This window comes from Microtus oregoni, unplaced genomic scaffold (genome assembly GCF_018167655.1).
Source record: "Microtus oregoni isolate MIOR12 unplaced genomic scaffold, Mior012 000112F_ref0000385, whole genome shotgun sequence".
NCBI classification, from domain to species: Eukaryota; Metazoa; Chordata; class Mammalia; order Rodentia; family Cricetidae; genus Microtus; species Microtus oregoni.
Window position 1 is genome coordinate 2645524 of NW_024544738.1, and position 18808 is coordinate 2664331.

At 37.1% G+C, this 18808-nt stretch overlaps 1 protein-coding gene across 1 annotated transcript in view; it reads left to right on the forward strand.

Moving 5' to 3' along the window:
• The first annotated feature begins 2512 nt into the window (after positions 1 to 2512).
• Positions 2513 to 18808, forward strand: part of LOC121443744 (protein Jade-3-like) — a 54251-nt gene continuing 37955 nt past the window's right edge. The window contains exons 1-3 of the mRNA XM_041645542.1: positions 2513 to 2561; positions 3696 to 3775; positions 11188 to 11345. Of these exons, the coding sequence (XP_041501476.1) occupies positions 2513 to 2561; positions 3696 to 3775; positions 11188 to 11345 (287 nt within the window). The remainder of the gene's footprint in view (positions 2562 to 3695; positions 3776 to 11187; positions 11346 to 18808) is intronic.

Here is an 18808-nt window from a genome sequence, read left to right on the forward strand (position 1 = left end):
TTCTATCGGGAACTCACCATGGCCAGCTGGCCTGGGTCTGAAAAAGCATGGGATAAAACCGGACTCGCTGAACATAGCGGACAATGAGGACTACTGAGAACTCAAGAACAATGGCAATGGGTTTCTGATCCTACTGCACGTACTGGCTTTGTGGGAGCCTAGGCAGTTTGGATGTTCACCTTACTAGACCTGGATGGAGGTGGGTGGTCCTTGGACTTCCCACAGGGCAGGGAACCCTGATTGCTCTTCGGGCTGACGAGGGAGGGAGACTTGATTGGGGGAGGGGGGGATGGGAGGCGGTGGCGGGGAGGAGGCAGAAATCTTTAACAAAAAAGGAGTCTGCCCCACACAACTTTTTAATAACTGGTGACAGAATAAACAGTATTGATGGTACTGATCTCCCAGGAAGAAAGACTTCCAACTGGCATTTAAGGAAGAGGAAACTCTATGTTCTTAGCTGCACCAGTCTGGCATGAGGTCTATGCTAAAGAGACAGGGAATGAGTTGAGGTCAAATGCCATATATTGACATTTATTTACCTTGAGTTTTAGTAGATTATCTTGAACAGATGTTCCTTCCTTTGCTATATGCCCTTAAGACCATTTCTAGAGGTTTCTGATGTTTGGCTATTATGGTTTTAATTGAAATAACTTTACCAGTTTTATTAAGAAATGAGTCCCCAGAACTGCATATACAATTATGCCAGAAGTAGAACTGGACAAGCCTTTTAACGTAAAGTCTTGTGTCTCTTGTTGCCCATGGTTACACAGTAGTGGCCATGGACTTGAACTTCTACCACCTTGGTAGATTGTGAGTGGCTTGAAGTCAGTATCTTTGTAGTGTGTACTATCATTTTTTTTCTGTGACTGTCATTCCTTAACTGACAAAAGTCAATTCTACTTTGTGTTTTTAATATTTTATGATTTTAAGTGTTTGTTTTTTTATTCATGATCTGTGATTGTTTTAATTAACTTCTTGCTGTTGACGACTTACAAACTATCTCCTTTTTCTTAATATTTCCATTTAATAAAGTGGCAAAGAATGCTACCAATCACATATATAGTAGTTCCAGTTTTGTGTGTTTCTGAATGGGTGTTTAAGGCAATTCTGAATTACATCTTGGTTTTAGATAATAAAGAATTTAAAAGTAAGGGCCTAAGTTGCTGATTTCTTTTTGTCCAGCCCTATCTTGAGAAAGCAGTAACAGTATTTATGCCAATTGAAATTGTTGTTTTTAGAAACATCATATCCACTTTACTGCGAGTCAATTTTATTTAAATCACGATGGTCCAATAAAAACATTGTTAGATGTTCATGATCTAAATTCTGTTGTATGAATTAAATTACGGTACACATTAAAAGCCACAAGACGTTTGTTTTGTAATATATGGTGTTACTCATTAATAGCCTTTTTTAGGATAAGCTATTATCTCCCTTCTTAATCCCAGCAAAGATCACTTTTGTTTCAGGTATGTACTTTTTGGGATTCTCCAAATACTCCATTAGTGTATTTTTTCCCTGGGTGATACCTTTGTTCTTGTTGGCATCTGTGGAAGAGAATCCAGCAGACCTGTCTTCCTCTCATACTTTTGAACAAAAATCTTTTTGGCTTCCTCAGCATCACCCATTCTTAATTTGTTCCTTGCTGTTCAACACCACTAACACTATGACCTGAAGACAGATGTTACACTTTCTCATTTTAAGTGTTTGTGTCTTCCTTAACTCTAGTGTAAGTATGTTTTCAGAAAGGTGATAGACTCAATCTGTTATTAACAACACTCAGGGAAGATGTAGTCCAAAGCTTCACAATATTGGAACTTTTTATAAGAAAACTTACTATGTACATAGAGATATTTTAGAATAGGTTTCTTTTTTTCCCTTTGATTTTTTTTCAACACACCAATTTTTTTCAAGACATGGTTTTTCTTTGTAGCTTTGGTTCCTGTCCTGGCACTTGTTCTGTAGACCAGGTTGGCCTCGAACTCACAGAGGCCACCTGCCTCTGCCTCCCAAGTGCTGGAATTAAAGGCACGAGTCACCACTGCCTGGCGTAGATTAGGCTTCTTGTTTGGAAAATAGGAACAAGGAAAAAGGAAAGGAGGCAGGAAGAAAGACTGTGTGGTCATTCTCTTAAAAAATGAGGTGTGTTTCCTTTCAGCCATTTTCTTATGCCTTTCAACCTAGGCCTTTGAAAGTTACGCCTTCATGACTGCTTTTTCTTTTCATGTTCTTATTGGGGTCTCTAACTGGAGATAACTCAGCTGACACCCCCTAATTTGATTCTGGCCAGCAGTGTACCACTCAGCATCTGTAGTTTGGACTAATGTTATGGTCTCACTCAACCTTTGGAATTCTTTGAATTAATTTGTTGGGATAGTCTCACTATTATAATTTAGGCTGGCTTTGAATTCATAGCAGTTCTTTAATGTCAGCTTCTCGGTGTGGGCTGACATCTAGTACAAGTCTATATTGATCATTTCACTCAGTGTTGTTCTCTTTCCTAGGATGCACCATGATGAAACGACAGAGACCTTTCAGCAGCAGTGAGAGTTCAGATGAGTGTGAGTAGAACTAGCTAGTAACCTGTGTATCTTTGCCAACTGAGGATATCTTCTTTGACTTGAGAATAAACTGTTGCGTGCTTCCTTCAACAATTTAAATCTTTCTGAAAAGGAAAGGTCAAGATCCATTTTTTATTTATTTAATTTCATTAGAAATGTATAAATTAAATAGAAAAAAATTAAAAAAATAAATAGAATTGGTTTATATGTAATATAACACCTTTTTACATTAAATATGAGTGTAACAAAAGCTAAATCTACCAATGCTTTAATAGAACTTCTGAAAGGAAGAAAAAAGTATTGGGAATATAAACTATAGATCCTGATTTTGATTATAACTATGGTGCTAAATATTTGGTTGTGGGTCAAACATTGATTTGTTTAAAATCTTAACAGTACCCTTAGGTAAGTGCTAAAAGATTATTTGTTTTTTGTTTGTTTGTTTGTTTGTTTTTATTGAGAAAAGGAGAAAAAAAACAACAAGTTTCCACCTCCTCCCAGCCTCCCATTTCCCTCCCCCTCCTCCCACCCTTCTCCCCCTCCTCCCACCCTTCTCCCCCTCCCCCCACTCTTTTCCCCCTCCCTCTCCAGTCCAAAGAGCAGTCAGGGTTCCCTGCCCTGTGGTAAGACCTAGGTCCTCCCCCCTCCGTCCATATCTAGGAAGGTGAACATCCAAACTGGCTAGGCTCCCACAAAGCCATCACATTACGTAGGATCAAAACCCCGTGCCATTGTCCTTTGCGTCTGTCTCATCATCCCTCATTGTTCGCCATGTTCAGAGAGTCCAGTTTTATCCCATGCTTCTAAAAGATTATTTGTACCACATTCTTAGTTTTTTCTATAATTTTTTGGGGAGGTGGTGGTTGTTTGTTGATAGATCGTTTTCTCCTGGCAGAACATGAATTAGGATTAACACCAAGTTGAATCTTCACAGTCATTATTAAAGCTTTTATAGTCTGGGTAGTCACTAATGTTTAACTCCATTAAGATTCTCTCTCTTGGGCACAATTGAATTTTTTCTTCATTAGTATGATATCTATGTGATCTCCTGTCTTTCATATATCTAGTTAGTTAACATTTATTTAAAGTAGTGGTTAATATGTTTCAGTATTTTTTTCTAATTATCTTTTGCAGGTCCTTCTACTTCCTTTACTTCTAGCTTAATGTATAGGAAGATGTCAAAAAATCCCAAGGAACATAAGAAGTCTGCTGAGGTGAGATTAAATATTTAATTTCACATTTAAAAGCCAATATCTACCTTCTTCCAACATACTTACAATACCCAGAATTTGAAAATGTGCAAAGTAAAATATATACCACTGGATAGATAGGCTCATTTTCTGGTAATTGTACTTAGTTTCTAAGAAATATTTCATTTCTCTTTTATGAGATGGTAATTTTTACACTGATTTCTTTTTTTTGTTTTTTGTTTGACTGGAGTTATTTTTATTTTTAAAACAATTTTATTTTACATACCAATCCCAATTCCTCTCTCCCATCCTCTCACTCCCCCTACCTTCTCCCCACCCCACAACCCCCTATCCACTCCTCAGAGAGGGTGAGGCCTCCCATGGTGAGCCAACAAACTCTGTCACATCACTTGAGGCCGAACAATCTAGGCTGAACAAGGTGAATGAGCTCCAAAAAGCCAGTTCATGTACTAGGGATAGATTCTGATTCCACTGCTAGTGGCCCCACAGACTGCTCAAGCCCCTCAACTGTCACCCATATTCAGAGGGCCTAGTACAGTCTTATGCAGGTTCCCCAGCTGTCAGTCTGGAGTCAGTGAGCTCCCACTAGCTTGAGTCAGCTGTTTCTGTGGGTTTCCCCATCATGGTCTTGACTCCTTTGCTCATAATATTTTCTCCCTCTCTATGACTGGACTCCAGGAGTTCAGCCCAGTGCTTAGCTGTGGATCTCTGCATCTGCTTCCATCAGTTACTGGATAAAGGTTTTATGATGACAATTAAGATAGTCATCAATCTGATTACAGGGGAAGGACAGATAAGGTGGCTTCTCCACTATTGCTTAGATTCTTAGCTGGGGTCATCCTTGTGGATTCCTGGGAATTTCCATAGTGCCTTGTTTCTCGCTAACCCCATTATGGCTCCCTCTTTCAAGGTATCTCTTTCCTTGCTCTCCCTCTCTGTCCTTCACCCAGCTCAACCTTCCCGAACCCTCATGTTTTCCTACCCACTCCCGTAATACCCTCCCCCATGCTGTCAGTTTATGAAGGAGATCTTGTCTACTTCCTCTCTCCTGGGGAATCCGTGTATGTCTCTCTTAGGGTTCTCCTTGTTTCCTATCTTCTCAGGGGTTGTGGACTATAGACTGATTATCCTTTGCTTTATGTTTAATATCCACTTAGGAGTAAGTGCATACCATGTTTGTCTTTCTGAGTCTGGGTTACCTCACTCAGGATGGTTTTTGTTCTGATTCCCTCCATTTGTCTGCAAATTTCAAGATGTTATTGTTTTTTACCACTGAGTAGTACTCCATTGTGTGTGTGTGTGTATGTGTGTATTATAATATATATCATACTTTCTTTATCTATTCTTCGGTTGAGGGGCATCTAGGTTGTTTCCAGGTTCTGGCTGTTATAAATAATGCTAGGGACATAATTGAGCACATGTCCTTGTAGTATGATTGAGCATCCTTTGGGTATATACCCAAAAGTGGTATTGCTGAGTCTTGAGGTAGATTGATTCCCAATTTTCTGAGAAACTGCCATACTGATTTCCAAAGTGACTGAGCAAGTTTGCACTGCCACCAGCAATGAAGGAATGTTCCCCTTACTCCACATCCTCTCCAGCAAAGGCTTTCATTAGTGTTTTTGATCTTGGCCATTCTGACAGGTGTAAGATGGTATTTTAGAGTCATTTTGATTTGCATTTCCCTGATGGCTAAGTATGTTCAGCATTTGCTTAAGTGTCTTTTGGCCATTTGAGATTTCTCTGTTGAAAATTCTCTGTTCAGTTCAGTGCCCCATTTTTAAAATTGGATTATTTTGTAGTTTGATATCTAGTTTCTTTAGGAGGTTTTTTTAATATATATTTTGGAGATCAACCCTCTTATCAGATGTGGAGTTGGTAAAGATTCTTTTCCATTCTATAAGTTGCTGTTTTGTCTTGTTGACCATGTCCTTTGCCTTACAGAAACTTCTTAGTTTCAGAAGGTCCGATTTACCTATTGTTACTCTCCGTGTCTGTGCTACTGGGGTTATATTTAAGAAGTGGTCTCTTGTGCCAATGCGTTTAAGTGTACGTTCCACTTTCTCTTCTGTTAGGTTCAGTGTAACTGGATTTATGTTGAGGTCTTTGATCCATTTGGACTTGAGTTTTGTGCATGGAGATAGATATGGTTCTATTTGCATTCTTCTACATGTTGACATCCAGTTATGCCAGCACCATTTGTTGAAGATGCTTTCTTTCTTCCATTGTATACTTTTGACTTCTTTGTCAAACATCAGGTATTTATAGATATGTAGATTAATATTAAGGTCTAGGGCTTAGAGGGTAGGGCCTTCCAGCTGGGAATCCAGACACTCACCTCTCAAAGTGTAAGTGGGGCCAAGGCTCTGATGGTCTCAGATGCAGTAGGGGATGGTTGCAGGTGTGGGGAGTCTCCTCTCAGGCCTCTGGAACTTTTCTGGGTGGGGATGGGGCGCAGATGTACCTCCAAGGGCGAGGGCCTAGAGAATAGGGCCCTCTAGCCAGGGACCCAGACACTCTCTTCACACTGATTTCATTTGAGGAATTAGTTCCCAGCTCTACAGCTGTCCTCCCCGAACCAGGAAATCAAAGAGAGCTAGACTTGGAGATCTATGAAGTATCTCAAACTCTTATAGCCTAGTGTTGAAAAAAGTTACATTAGAGGATGGGAGATAGTACAAGAAGAGGCTAGGTAAAGAGGTTGTATTTGGAGAGGGAAGGACTGAGTCCTGACAGCTTTTCAAATACTACTAGCTCACTTCTCTGATGCTGGTCATCTGCCCCAAGATCATCAAACTATCAGAACTGTACTTGCATTTAGTGGATCATACAGACTTTCCTCAGTGGAAATTAAATTATGAAAAATTGACCCTGTGCTCCTTCAGTTTTAGTAGGAGTAAACATTTTTGGCTAGAAAGGAAAAAAGAGTGCATTAGTTATCTGTTCCTGCATTGGCAATAATCACAAGATTTATGGCTTAAAATAGTATACATTTATTATCTCAGTTTCTGTGAGTAAGTAGTCTGTACTAAGTGTGGCTAGATTCTGTGTTCAAAGTCTTTTAAGGCTGCAAACTCTGTGTTCACTGGGATGTTCTCACTGGAGATTCGAAAAGAATTCACTTTCAAGTTATAGGCAGAATTCCTTTCCTTGAAGCTGAAAGACTTGAAATCCTTGTTTTCTTGCAGTCTTTTGACAGAAAGCACCCAGTACCTAAAAGATTTTATAGTTTCTTGCAATTTGGCCTTCTCTCACAACAGGGCCACTTTCTCAGAGGCAACAAAGAGAATCTTTCTATCCCATATGCTAGACTGAAATTTTATATGACATCAGTATTTTTTAATTGTTTTATCTTCTAAAACATTTGCAATAGTCTATGGTTAGAAGCAAATCATAGGTTCCACTCATTCTCACAATTAAGAACACTGGCTTTTCTTCAAAAGCTCACAACCATCTGTAATTCCACTTCCAGGGGATCTGATAACCTTCTCAGGCACTGGGCACACATGTATTATACATACATATATGCAGACAAAACACTCATACACATATGAGAATAAATCTTAAAAAACCATTTTAAGAACAATATTGAGTGTTCAATAGAATTTTCTTTAGTTTGGGTTTTCCCATATTTGTCTTATGATTAGACTATAATTAAGTTTTGGGAGAATGATATAATGGGATGAAGAGCCCTTCTTGTAACATTATATCAAGGATTATTATTTGATTAACATGAGGTTTCTCCAGTATAACATTACTTTTTTTCTCCCTTTATCTTGTTCTTTTCACTAAGACTGGTATACTAAAATACAGGACAGGAATGATGTTAGGCAAAGATTCACTTGCTGAAGGAGTTAACAAATACATTTGATGATATTCTGTAGAAATTTATAACTTCTCACTGACTTAAAAAAATATAGGACTGATAAGATGGTTCAGTGGGTAAAGGCACTTGGTGCCAAGTCTGAGAACCTAATTCTACCTCCAGAAGTCACATGGTAGAAGGAGAGAACCAACTCCAGCAAGTTGTCCTCTGACCGTGACACTTGAGTTATGGCACATCCACACACACACCATGTGTACTCAATAAATAAATGAAAAAAATTTTAATTATATAATTTTTAATATGGGCTTATATGTATTTGCTTTATATTTTAGGTTTTTCATAAGTATTAGATATTGAACCTATGCCTTGTGCATGCTAGACAAGTACTGTATTATTGAACTACATCTCCACCCTACTTTATATTTTGGATTTATATATTTAGATCCTACATAATTTTTTAGTTCTTTATTTACAACCAAGTCACTCTTTCTTCTCCTTCCTCTCCTCCTAGTCCCCCTCCCACATCCCCTCTGCCCCCCCCCCCAATCCACTTTCCTCAATTTCTATTAAGAGGAGGGCAGGCCTCCCATAGATACCAACCAAATATGACATATCAAGTTGAAATCTGGACAAGGCAGCCCAGTATGAGGATGATGGTCCCAAACGCCAGCAAAAAGTCAGAAACAGCCTCTGCTCCCACGGTTAGGAATCCCACAAGAAGACCAAGCTATACAAATGTAACATATATGCAGAGGGCCTAAGTCAGTCCTATGCAGACTCCCTGGTTGTTGTTTCAGACTCTGTGAGCCCCTGAGCCCAGGTTAGTGATTCTGTAGGTTTTCTTGTGGTGTCCTTGACCCCTCTGACTCCAATAATCCTTCACTAGGAGTCTCTTACCTGCCACATCATACTTACTCATATCCTTCTTACCCTTGAGTAATTCACTGATAGTGAAAAACATGGATAAGCTGGCTAAAATAAAGTCTTGAGTATAAAGAAAACTAGAATAAAACTATCAACTTTCTGAAGTGTAATGTATCTCTAGGTGCGCAAACATGCACTTGTGTTTGCATGTGAGTAAAAAAAATGCGCATCTGATGGAGAAAGAAAGAAACAGAAAACTATAATGCATGTAATTGTAAAATATGATACAGTTGAAGAATTATGCACGGTGGTTCATGTCTATAATACTAGTACATAGGAGGCTAAGGCAGGAGGATTGCCTCAAGTTTGAGACCAGCCTGGACTACAGTATTAAGTCCTGCTTTACAAAAAAAAAACAAACAACAAAATGGGAGAATAGATAAAGCAGCTCAGTGGTAGATGTGAAGCCCAGGGTTATGTCCAGCACCACAGGCGGAAAAGTTAAACGGAATATATCTTAAAGTATCAGACTAAAGTAAAGATTAAGTAAATGAAAACAAATCAGAAAATAGAAGTTCTAAAGAACATACATAGTAAAGTAGATCTAACTAATATCTATCAAATTGCATTTTTACCAAAATAGACAGTAAAGAATATACCTTCCGGGCTGGAGAGATGGCTCAGAGGTTAAGAGCACTGACTGCTCTTCAGAGGTCCTGAGTTCAATTCCAGCAACCGCATGGTGGCTTACAGCCATTTATAATGAAATCTGGTGCCCTCTTCTGGCATGCAAGCATACATAGAAGGAATGTTGTATACATAATAAATAAATAAATAAATAAATCTTAAAAAAAAGAATATACCTTCCTCAGGTACCCTGAAAGTACATATCCAGAATAAGATAAAATATTTTTATAAAACATCAATAATTTCAGCCGGGTGGTGGTGGCGCACGCCTTTAATCCCAGCACTCGGGAGGCAGAGGCAAGCGGATCTCTGTGAGTTCGAGACCAGCCTGGTCTACAAGAGCTAGTTCCAGGACAGGCTCCAAAACCACAGAGAAACCCTGTCTCGAAAAAACAAAAAAAAAACATCAATAATTTCCTTTAAATAGGAAACAAGCAACTATTTACAATTTGAGAAGCAAGGTATTTTTAGGCTTCTAAGTGTCTAGTCTAAGATATTTACATTACAAAAGGAAAATATGCTAACCTAACAGCAATGAAAACCAGTAGACAACATCTGAAGGAATTTGACAAGATACTGTCTGAACTGAGTAGTCATATTTCAGTAAAGAAGACATTTAACATCTCTGATATATTAACAGACAAATCCCAATTGGCAGAACACACTCCAAAATATCTTACAAATACTCTTCAAGTGTCATGAAAGACAGGAAAAGATTGAGACATTGTCACAGATTAGAAGATTCTAGGAAGGTACAACTATGTTGTAATGCAGAATCCTGGGTTGAACTCCAAAGCAAAAAGATGCTAAGGAAAAATGGTGAAAATTGAAGTCTATAGATTAGGCAATAGTATACTGTAATGTTAATTTATTAGTTTAGGAGCCAGTGTAACAACTTGGGCCTGTAATCCCAGCAATTACAAGGCTTGAAGTAGGAGGATTCCTGCAAGTTCTAGATCAACCTTAGCTAGTGTGATCTTTTTTCAAAATTAAATAAGAATATTTATGGTTTAGATAAATTTATTCTAAGGCCAGGTATCCTGGCATATGCCCTTAGTCCCAACATTAAGATCCAGAGGCAGAAGAATCACTTAATTTGAGGCCAAACTGGTGGTCTACCTAGCAAGTTCGAGGTCAGTCAGGGCTATGCAATGAGACCCTGTGTCAAAGCAAAACAAAAAAAAATGAGCAATTTACCCTGTATTTAAGATGTTAATATTGTGCAAAACTAACTGAAGAATACATAAGAATGCTGTGCCATTTTTATAATTTTTTGTACAGGATTTAAGACTGTAGGCCATGGTCTCAGTATAATTATTTCTAAGTAAAATTTTAAATGAGATAATGCCTAAATAATTGTAAATTATCAGGAGATATGTGTTACTTTAAGAGAGTTAATGATTGTTTCTTTTATTAAAATAAAAAGGCTTCTTTGGAATAACCTACAATTGTTTCTTTAAATTCAAGGAGCCAAAAAATGATGGAAGGACTCCTTTTACCCTTCATTAAATTAAATCCAGTCTTTTATTAAAATAAAAAGGCTTCTTTGGAATAACCTACAATTGTTTATTTAAATTCAAGGAGCCAAAAAAATGATGGAAGGACTCCTTTTACCCTTCATTAAAGTAAATCCAGTCAGTATGCCAAATCTTCCCAAACAGAAGTTGTCATGCCCATTTAGGAATCAGGAGATGTTTCTCCTAATAGAAATAGATATTGAGGGCTGGAGAGATGGCTCAGTGGTTAAGAGCACTGCCTGCTCTTCCAAAGGTCCTGAGTTCAATTCCCAGCAACCACATGGTGGCTCACAACCATCTGTAATGAGGTCTGGTGTCCTCTTCTGGCCTGCAGACATACACACAGACAGAATATTGTATACATAATAAATAAATAAATATTTATTAAAAAAAAGAAAGAAATAGATATTGAGCATGGATAATTATTTTTATTTTTTTCTCTAGGATAATTGTTTTTAAAAGAACATTAAACAGTATCAGTTTCATAGTGATTTTAAAGTATGTGCAATGTGTCTTCCCAGGTATTCCGAAAGGACCTCATCAGTGCGATGAAAATCCCTGACTCTCACCATGTTAGTCCTGACAGCTATTACCTCTTTACTGACACATGGAAAGAAGAGTGGGAAAAGGGAGTACAAGTGCCAGCCAGTCCAGACTCTGTTCCAACACCTTCTCTCAGGTATTGGCATGTTTACAACTTTGACTTAGGAAAAGAGCTCTTTTAGTTTTTTGTGTGTTTTCTTGTGGCGAAACTGAGGAGTAGCTACACATTTCTAATGTACAAAGTTAACCTAACTATTAAACCAGGTCGTGATTGATCAATAAATTTCAGCTCATTTATCTAAGAAATTTATAAGATGAAATGCTCTGAAGTCCAATCTAAAATTAGGAAAAGATTTCCCCAAGATTTACATATCTGACTCAGCCATCAGTAGCATTTATTAGTCTTTTGAAGACTAATTAGTCTTCTTTTGAAGACTAATTGAAGAGATAACTTTCTCATAGGAAATTGCTTCAATGTAAGTAGAGTCTCATCAGTGATGGTACTACTAGTAAGTAACCAAAGCATATAGCTTCTAAAACAGGAACTCAAATGAAAAGGGAGTAATAGAATAATTGGGGTGACTGTAAGCACATAACCTTCACTTCAAAGACTTGAAAACAGTTAAGATAGAAAGACAGATTTTGTGGAAAAGAGATTTTATTCCAAAGGAATTTGTAAGCTCTTCAAAGTAATGCTGGTTTTAGAAACCATTTTATCCTACTGATTTTGGTGTTCCCAGTGCTCTCCACAAGTCTGACGTGAAGTAGAATGTTCAGTATAATTCTGAGTGAATGCAAGAATTAATAAATAGAACACACAGCTCCAGATGAAGGAATGGTAGAACGTGTTGGTTACTGTAAGAAAGTATAAATCTCATTCTACATTTATTTCTACTACTTAATAAAGTACTTTATTTGAGGTAGTGTCTCACTATATAGTCTAGGCAGGCCTTGAACTTACTGTATAGCCCAGAATAGCCTCAAACTACTGTTCTTCTGCCTTCGCCCTCTGAGTACTGGGATTCCAAGCGTATGTCATCATGCCTAATACATGTTAGTTTCTTTCTATTTTGTTTTGTTTGTTTGTTTTGTTTTTCAAGACAGGATTTCTCTATGTAGCTTTGGAGCCTGTCCTAGAACTCATTCTGTAGACCAGACTAGTTTTGAACTCACAGAGATCTACCTGTCTCTGCTTCCCGAGTGCTGGCATTAAGGGTGTGTGCCACCACCACCTAGCACATGTTAGTTCTTAAAGGCTAGAGATAAACATCCCCAATTTCTCTACTCTTGTCAGCATGTTTATACGTCCTGCTAATGTTCTAGAAGTGCCTATTGAATCACTTCTAGGAATGCAGGCCCAGGCACCCCACACTCAGTTAAGGAAAACTCCCAAACCCTTTCTAGTTTAACACACGTTCCAAGCTTCACTTGTTTATCATTGATACCGTCTCCTACTTCCTAAACAGAGTAACACCAGGAATGAAAAAGAAGAGCGAGGGGCATATTTTCATGCCTTTGCTGTTTTTTACATAAATATAATGGCCCTAGTACTGTATTTTCCATTAACACTCCAAGGATTATTGAAACACCTCAATGTTTGGCCTTGATATTAAGTCATTATATCAAATATACTTTATTGGGGTGAGTTTAATTTTTGTAAGTTAAGTGGAGAATGTACTACTTTAAAAATTATATCTATCTGATAAGTAGCACAACAAAATTAGGATGGTTTAATAAGAGTAAATTTAGACACTGAGAGTTAGCTTCCTCTCACCGAGACATATACTCCCTAAGTCATATGAGCACTCTGCTCTAATATTTCTTCTGAGAGTTTAGGATATTTATCATTTTATATGTTATAATTTTTAGTAAATACCCTCTGTTTCCCATAGTTCTTTGCCTATCTTTTAAAGCCCTTAATTTTAATTGATCAAGGTAAGCTACTAAATTAATTAATGATCATATAAATTCCTTAACGAAATTCAGAACTTGATAGGTACATTGTATTTTCAGTTTCTTAGAAGGTATCAGTAATTTTGTAATATATATTTCCTTTGCTTAGCAAAGGTACCTAAAAGATATGTTAAAGCAGATTTCTTGCTGGAGGCATGGTGGTACATGCCTTTTATCCCTGTATTTGTGAAGCAGAGGCAGACAAACTTACCTCTATTACTACATAGCAAGTTCCCAGACTAGCCATGGCTACACATAGTGAACCTAGTCTCAAAGAAGACTTTTAAATCATATCCTCAGAGTTTTTGATTTGGTAACTCTGAAGTGTGAGGCTTAAGTTTGATTTGTTTTGTTGATCTACATAGGGTATCACTGTGTAGCTCCTTGCCACCTCCTGTGCTGGGATTCCCAAGTGTTGGAATTACAGACATGTCTAGCAGTTTCTCGCACAGTGTTTATACCAATAGTCTAGAGTATGACACTTTGGGAACAATTTTTATGGAATATGTTAATCATATTTGCTGAACTTAATTGAATTTAGCATGTGTGTGTCTGTGTGTGTATGCACACGTGCACATTTAAGTACAAGCATGTGGAGTTCCAAAAACAGCCTTGGATGTCATTCTTCAGGTGACATCCATCTTTTTTATATGAATTTTGATTTGTATTTATTTTATGCTAAATTTATTCCCAAGCCATAAGTGTTCGTACTTCTTCAGGGATACCTTTTCATTCTGTGCAACTTCTGACTTAAAAACAATTTGTTCATTCTTAGTGATGATCATCTCAGTGTGACAGAGGCCATTCATGTGTGGGTTAATCAGACCATGAACTCTAAGTTCAACAGCCCTTCTTAGATACTTTGTTAACCTGTATGTGTTCAATGACTACAGATTCTACATCTAAAACCTTAAGTTCAGCATTATTCTGTGTATTTTTAAGTATATGGAGCAAAAATTCAGCGTTGTTTTTGAAACACAGACCCAGTCCAGCCCCACTGCTTGACCTGGGCACAATATACTACCAGAAAGGCACACATTACTTTTTTTAAAGTGACATAGTTAATCTTTTCTGATATGCATGCCCTTGATGACCTAGACAGCTTCAAGGGAACACAAAGATTTGATCCTCTTTATTTGTATGGTTTTATAGAGTTTTCTGGGCCAAGAAAATAGTAAACTATTTAATTAAGTCACCTCAAGCTGCTTAGAGGAAGAAGCCTTAATCTTTTTTTTTTTTTTTCCGAGACATGGTTTCTCTGTAGCTTTGGAGCCTGTCCTGGAACTAGCTCTTGTAGACCAGGCTGGTCTCGAACTCACAGAGATTCATCTGCCTCTGCCTCCCGAGTGCTGGGATTAAAGGCGTGCGCCACCATTTCCCGGTTCTTTTTTCTTTTTTAAAGGCAGTGTCTCCTTGGTCTGAAATTCTCCAAATATGATGACTGGAGAATTCCCAGTAAGCCCCAGGGAATCAGCCTGTCTCCATTTTCCCAGTGTTGAGATTACAAGAACACACCACTATGCCAGGCTTCTTTTTTTGTTGTTTGCTTATTTTATGAGGGTCCTATATATCAAACACAGGTTCTTGTGTTTGTAAAGCATGCACTTTACCACCTCATGTCTTCCTAGCCCCTGGAGTTTGTACTTTTGTAAGATTCTTTGAATATTCCCCTTTGGCTTTAAGTAGTAATCAACCATATTTAGAGGCTCAATTACAGAATTGGAACTTTATGTTTGAAGTACCTGATCTCAGTTATAACTGCTTATTGCACCTGCTACTCTTAATAACCATATTTTTCAGAAGCCAAACTGTTCTATGGTTTCTTTGGCCTTTGTAGGCCACCTTCAAAAATTAAGTCTTGCCTGATGGTGGCAGCACATGTCTCTTACCTCAGCACTCAGGAGGCAGAGACAGTCAGATATCTGTGAGTTTGAGACCAGGCTAGTCTACAAGCGAGTTCCAGGACAGGCTCCAAAACTACAGAGACACCCTATCTTGAAAAACAAAAAAAATTAAAAATATAAACAAACAAATCAATAAAAAGTAAAAATTAAGTCTTTATGACATGATATTAGAATATTGAAAAAATACATTTTTATGCCTTCATCTATATTTTCAAAGACAAATTTAAAGGAGGTAGAAAGTTTTAATTAAAAAAAAAGACAAATTTAACCAGGTTGGTGTGTACAATATTTAGGAAGCAAAAGTTCTAAGCCAACCTGGACATAATGAGACACTAACTCAAAAAATAAAATCAAATTAATTAAGTTTTATATTATTGTATCAGGCTTATTTGATCCCATAACATCAAATGGCTGCAAGACTGGCTTCTGTATATGACCTGATTCTCTTTAGTGGAATGTATCTTCATGATGTTTGACAATTTTCTGATTCATTGTGGGTTTTTTTTTTTTTTTGCTTTTTAATTTTTTAGTCGCACACACTTGTATGTGGAGGTGAGGGAATAACTTTCAGAAGTCAATTCTCTCCAACTCCATGTAGGATCAAGAAATTAATCTCAGGTCATTAGGCTTGGTGGCAAGTGTCCTTAATTATGGAGCCACCTTGACAGCATTATTAATATTGAGTAATATTATTGAGTCTTCGAACTATTTTTACATTTACAGTATGAATCATTTGTCAGATATATAGTTTGCTCCCAGTGTGACAGTGCACATCTTTAATCCTATCTCTTGGGAGAGAGTGCAGGCAGATCTCTGGTAGTTCAAGGCCAGCTTGGTCTACTATCTAGTTCTAGGATAGACAGCCTCTGCCTCAAAAAATGTGGTTTGTATTTACTTTCTTACAGCTTACTATGGATGCAAATTGTCTTTTCATTCTTTTAATAGTCTTTTAGAAAGTAAAGGTATTTTTACTCCAGGTCCTTTTTTTTTCTTTTAGGATGTTTTTAGTGTCAAATCTATGAATTTTCACCTACCTTCCATCCATTTCAAAGAGTTTCACATGTGTTTCTTTTAACAATTTTATAGTTATTATACTTTACATTTAAATGTATGATCTCTTTTGAGTTAATTTTTAAAGTTTACTCTTTGTCAATTTTATGCATATATACTTTGATTATTTACAACTTTCTAATTCTCTTTCTAATCCCCCTCCTATTCCTATTAAAGCACTTCTTCCCAACAAATAACCCTCCTGCTTTAGTGTGTATTTTTCAAACTTAATTAGGGTTGCTTATATAAGCATGAGTAGAAGGTTATTTACTAGAGCATAGGCAACATCTACTGGCTACACCACTGAAGAAAATGGATCTTCTTCCTCAGTAGCCATTAACTGCTAATAGCTCATTACTCAAGGGAAGAGTGCTGCTTCCTAAGCTGCTCCCTGTCCATGATGGAACATTGAAGAACCAAATATTTTGTAGCTCTTCTGAAGTTAATCATAGTTGCTGTGGTTTCATGAATGCAGTAGCCATATCATGTCCAAGAGTTTTACAGCACTTCTCTCTATTCTCCAGCTCTTTTAGTAGTTAGGTTTCTATATGGATTTTTCGTATCTCCTAAGTTTGAGTTATCTTTTGTATTACTATGTCCGACTATTTCCTCCTCTTTAAGGCACTTTTCTAGATTTCTGGTCTTTACAGACACTCTAGGTTAACACAGCATCTACATTTTCAAAGCTAGAATGCACATATGAAAGAGAACACAGAACATTTGTCTTTGGGTGTCTAGGTTACCTCAATATTTTCCAGTTCCATCCATTTTCAGCAAATTTCATAATTTCACTTTTTAAATTTTTTTCAATTATTTTATTTCTTATGCATATAGGCGTTTGCCTCTTTGTATGTCTTTTTAAAGCTATTTTTAATTTGTATTTATTTGTTTTATGTATGGGTGTTTTACCTGCATATATGTTGGTGCAGTGTCCACAGAGGCCAGAAAAACGTTTGGATCCCATGAGACTGGCGTTTGAGACAGTGTGGGCATCCATGTAGGTGCTGGAAATTGAACAAGGTCTTCCAAAAGCAGACAGTGCTCTTAATGCCTAAACCATCTCTCCAGCAACCTTTAAAAAAAAAGCAAACTATGAGATAGGGTCTTGCTTACAGCCCAGCCTGGCCTTGAACTCATGAGCAGTCTTCCTACCTGAGCTTCCTGAGTGTTATGATTATAGGCATGAGCCACTAAATTCTCAGGTCCTTGGGATTTTTCTACATATACTATCACGTCACCTGAAAATAAAATTGTTTTCCTTCTTCCTTCATAGTCTCTTCATCTTTTATTTTCTTTGACTATTGCAGTGGCTAAAATTTCCAGTATCACATTGAGAACAGAGACTCTTACTGTCTCTCCAGTCTTAGGTAGAAACCATTTAGTCTTTCAGTATTAAGCATAATATTAATTTTTACGGTTTTTATAGATGTTGTTTATCAAGTTGAAGAAACTCACCTTTGCTCCTAATCTATTATAAGTTTTTTCATCTCATATACTCATTCTGTATCAAATGATAGAAACGTGGGATTATCACCTTTAGCCTGTTAATAACATAGATTGTGACGGAAGTTTTTGAATATTGACTAGACTTGTTTTGTTGAAATAAGTCTTCCTATAATAGCTTGGGTTGCATAATAAAATCTCATAGGTTGGATGCCTTTAACTGCAGAAACTTATTTCTCAAAATTCTAAAGGCTGAACTTCTAAGGATCAAGATCCAGTAGGATTTAACTCCTAATAAGGGTGTTAGTCCTTCCTGCTATTATGACCTTTTCTTAGTGAACATGTAGAGAGAATCAATTCTTTCTTTGATAAGGGCAATAGTCCTATTGGATTAGAGCTTTATCTATATAGACTCATTTAACTTTAACTATCCCTGTCTCCAAACACAGTCACATTGAGGTTAGGTTTTTTTGGCTTGGAATGGCACAGTTCAGTCCATGACACCCAGTTAATTTGGATTTAGAATTTTTTTGGTATAATGCTTGATATAATTTGATGATATTTTGTTAAGAATTTTCTTGTCTGTATTCCTGACATGAAAAAAGCTCTGTTTTCTTTTCTCATGGTATTTTTATTGTTATATTATGGAGGTGATACACCCCTAATAAAAAAGTTGGGGAGGCCTTGTGCAGGCTTCCAAAGCTGCTGTGAGTTCGTGAATGCCACAGTCTGTCATATTCAGAAAATATCCACATGAAGCCTGAACAAGATCAAGGTCCAGTCAGCCTGATATGGAAGGAGGAGGGAATTCTTAAGTCCTCCACCTCTATTTGAGGAGTTAATGGCAGTTGGTAGCCATTGGAGAAAAGTCATTTTTTTTAACGATATGGTCCCTTGACAGGTTGATCATGCTCCCATACCCATGAATATATGGGGAACACAAATTGAACTCAGTGGGCTACAAAAATAAAGGGCATGAAGTTAGGAGGGAGGTAGGAGATGGATCTTGGAGGAATTCACAAGGAGAGTGAAGGCTGACTGTAATAAAATAAATCAGAAATATATTAAAAATTTCAAATTAATAAAAGTATTATGTTAAAATTTTCAATTTAATTGGGGGATATTCTGCCTTTTTGTTTTCAGAAGATACTGTATAAAATTAGTATTGATTCTTTGTAAATTTATTTTTATTTTTAATTATGTCATTTAGAGAGGAGTGTGGGTATGTATACATATATGCAGATGTATG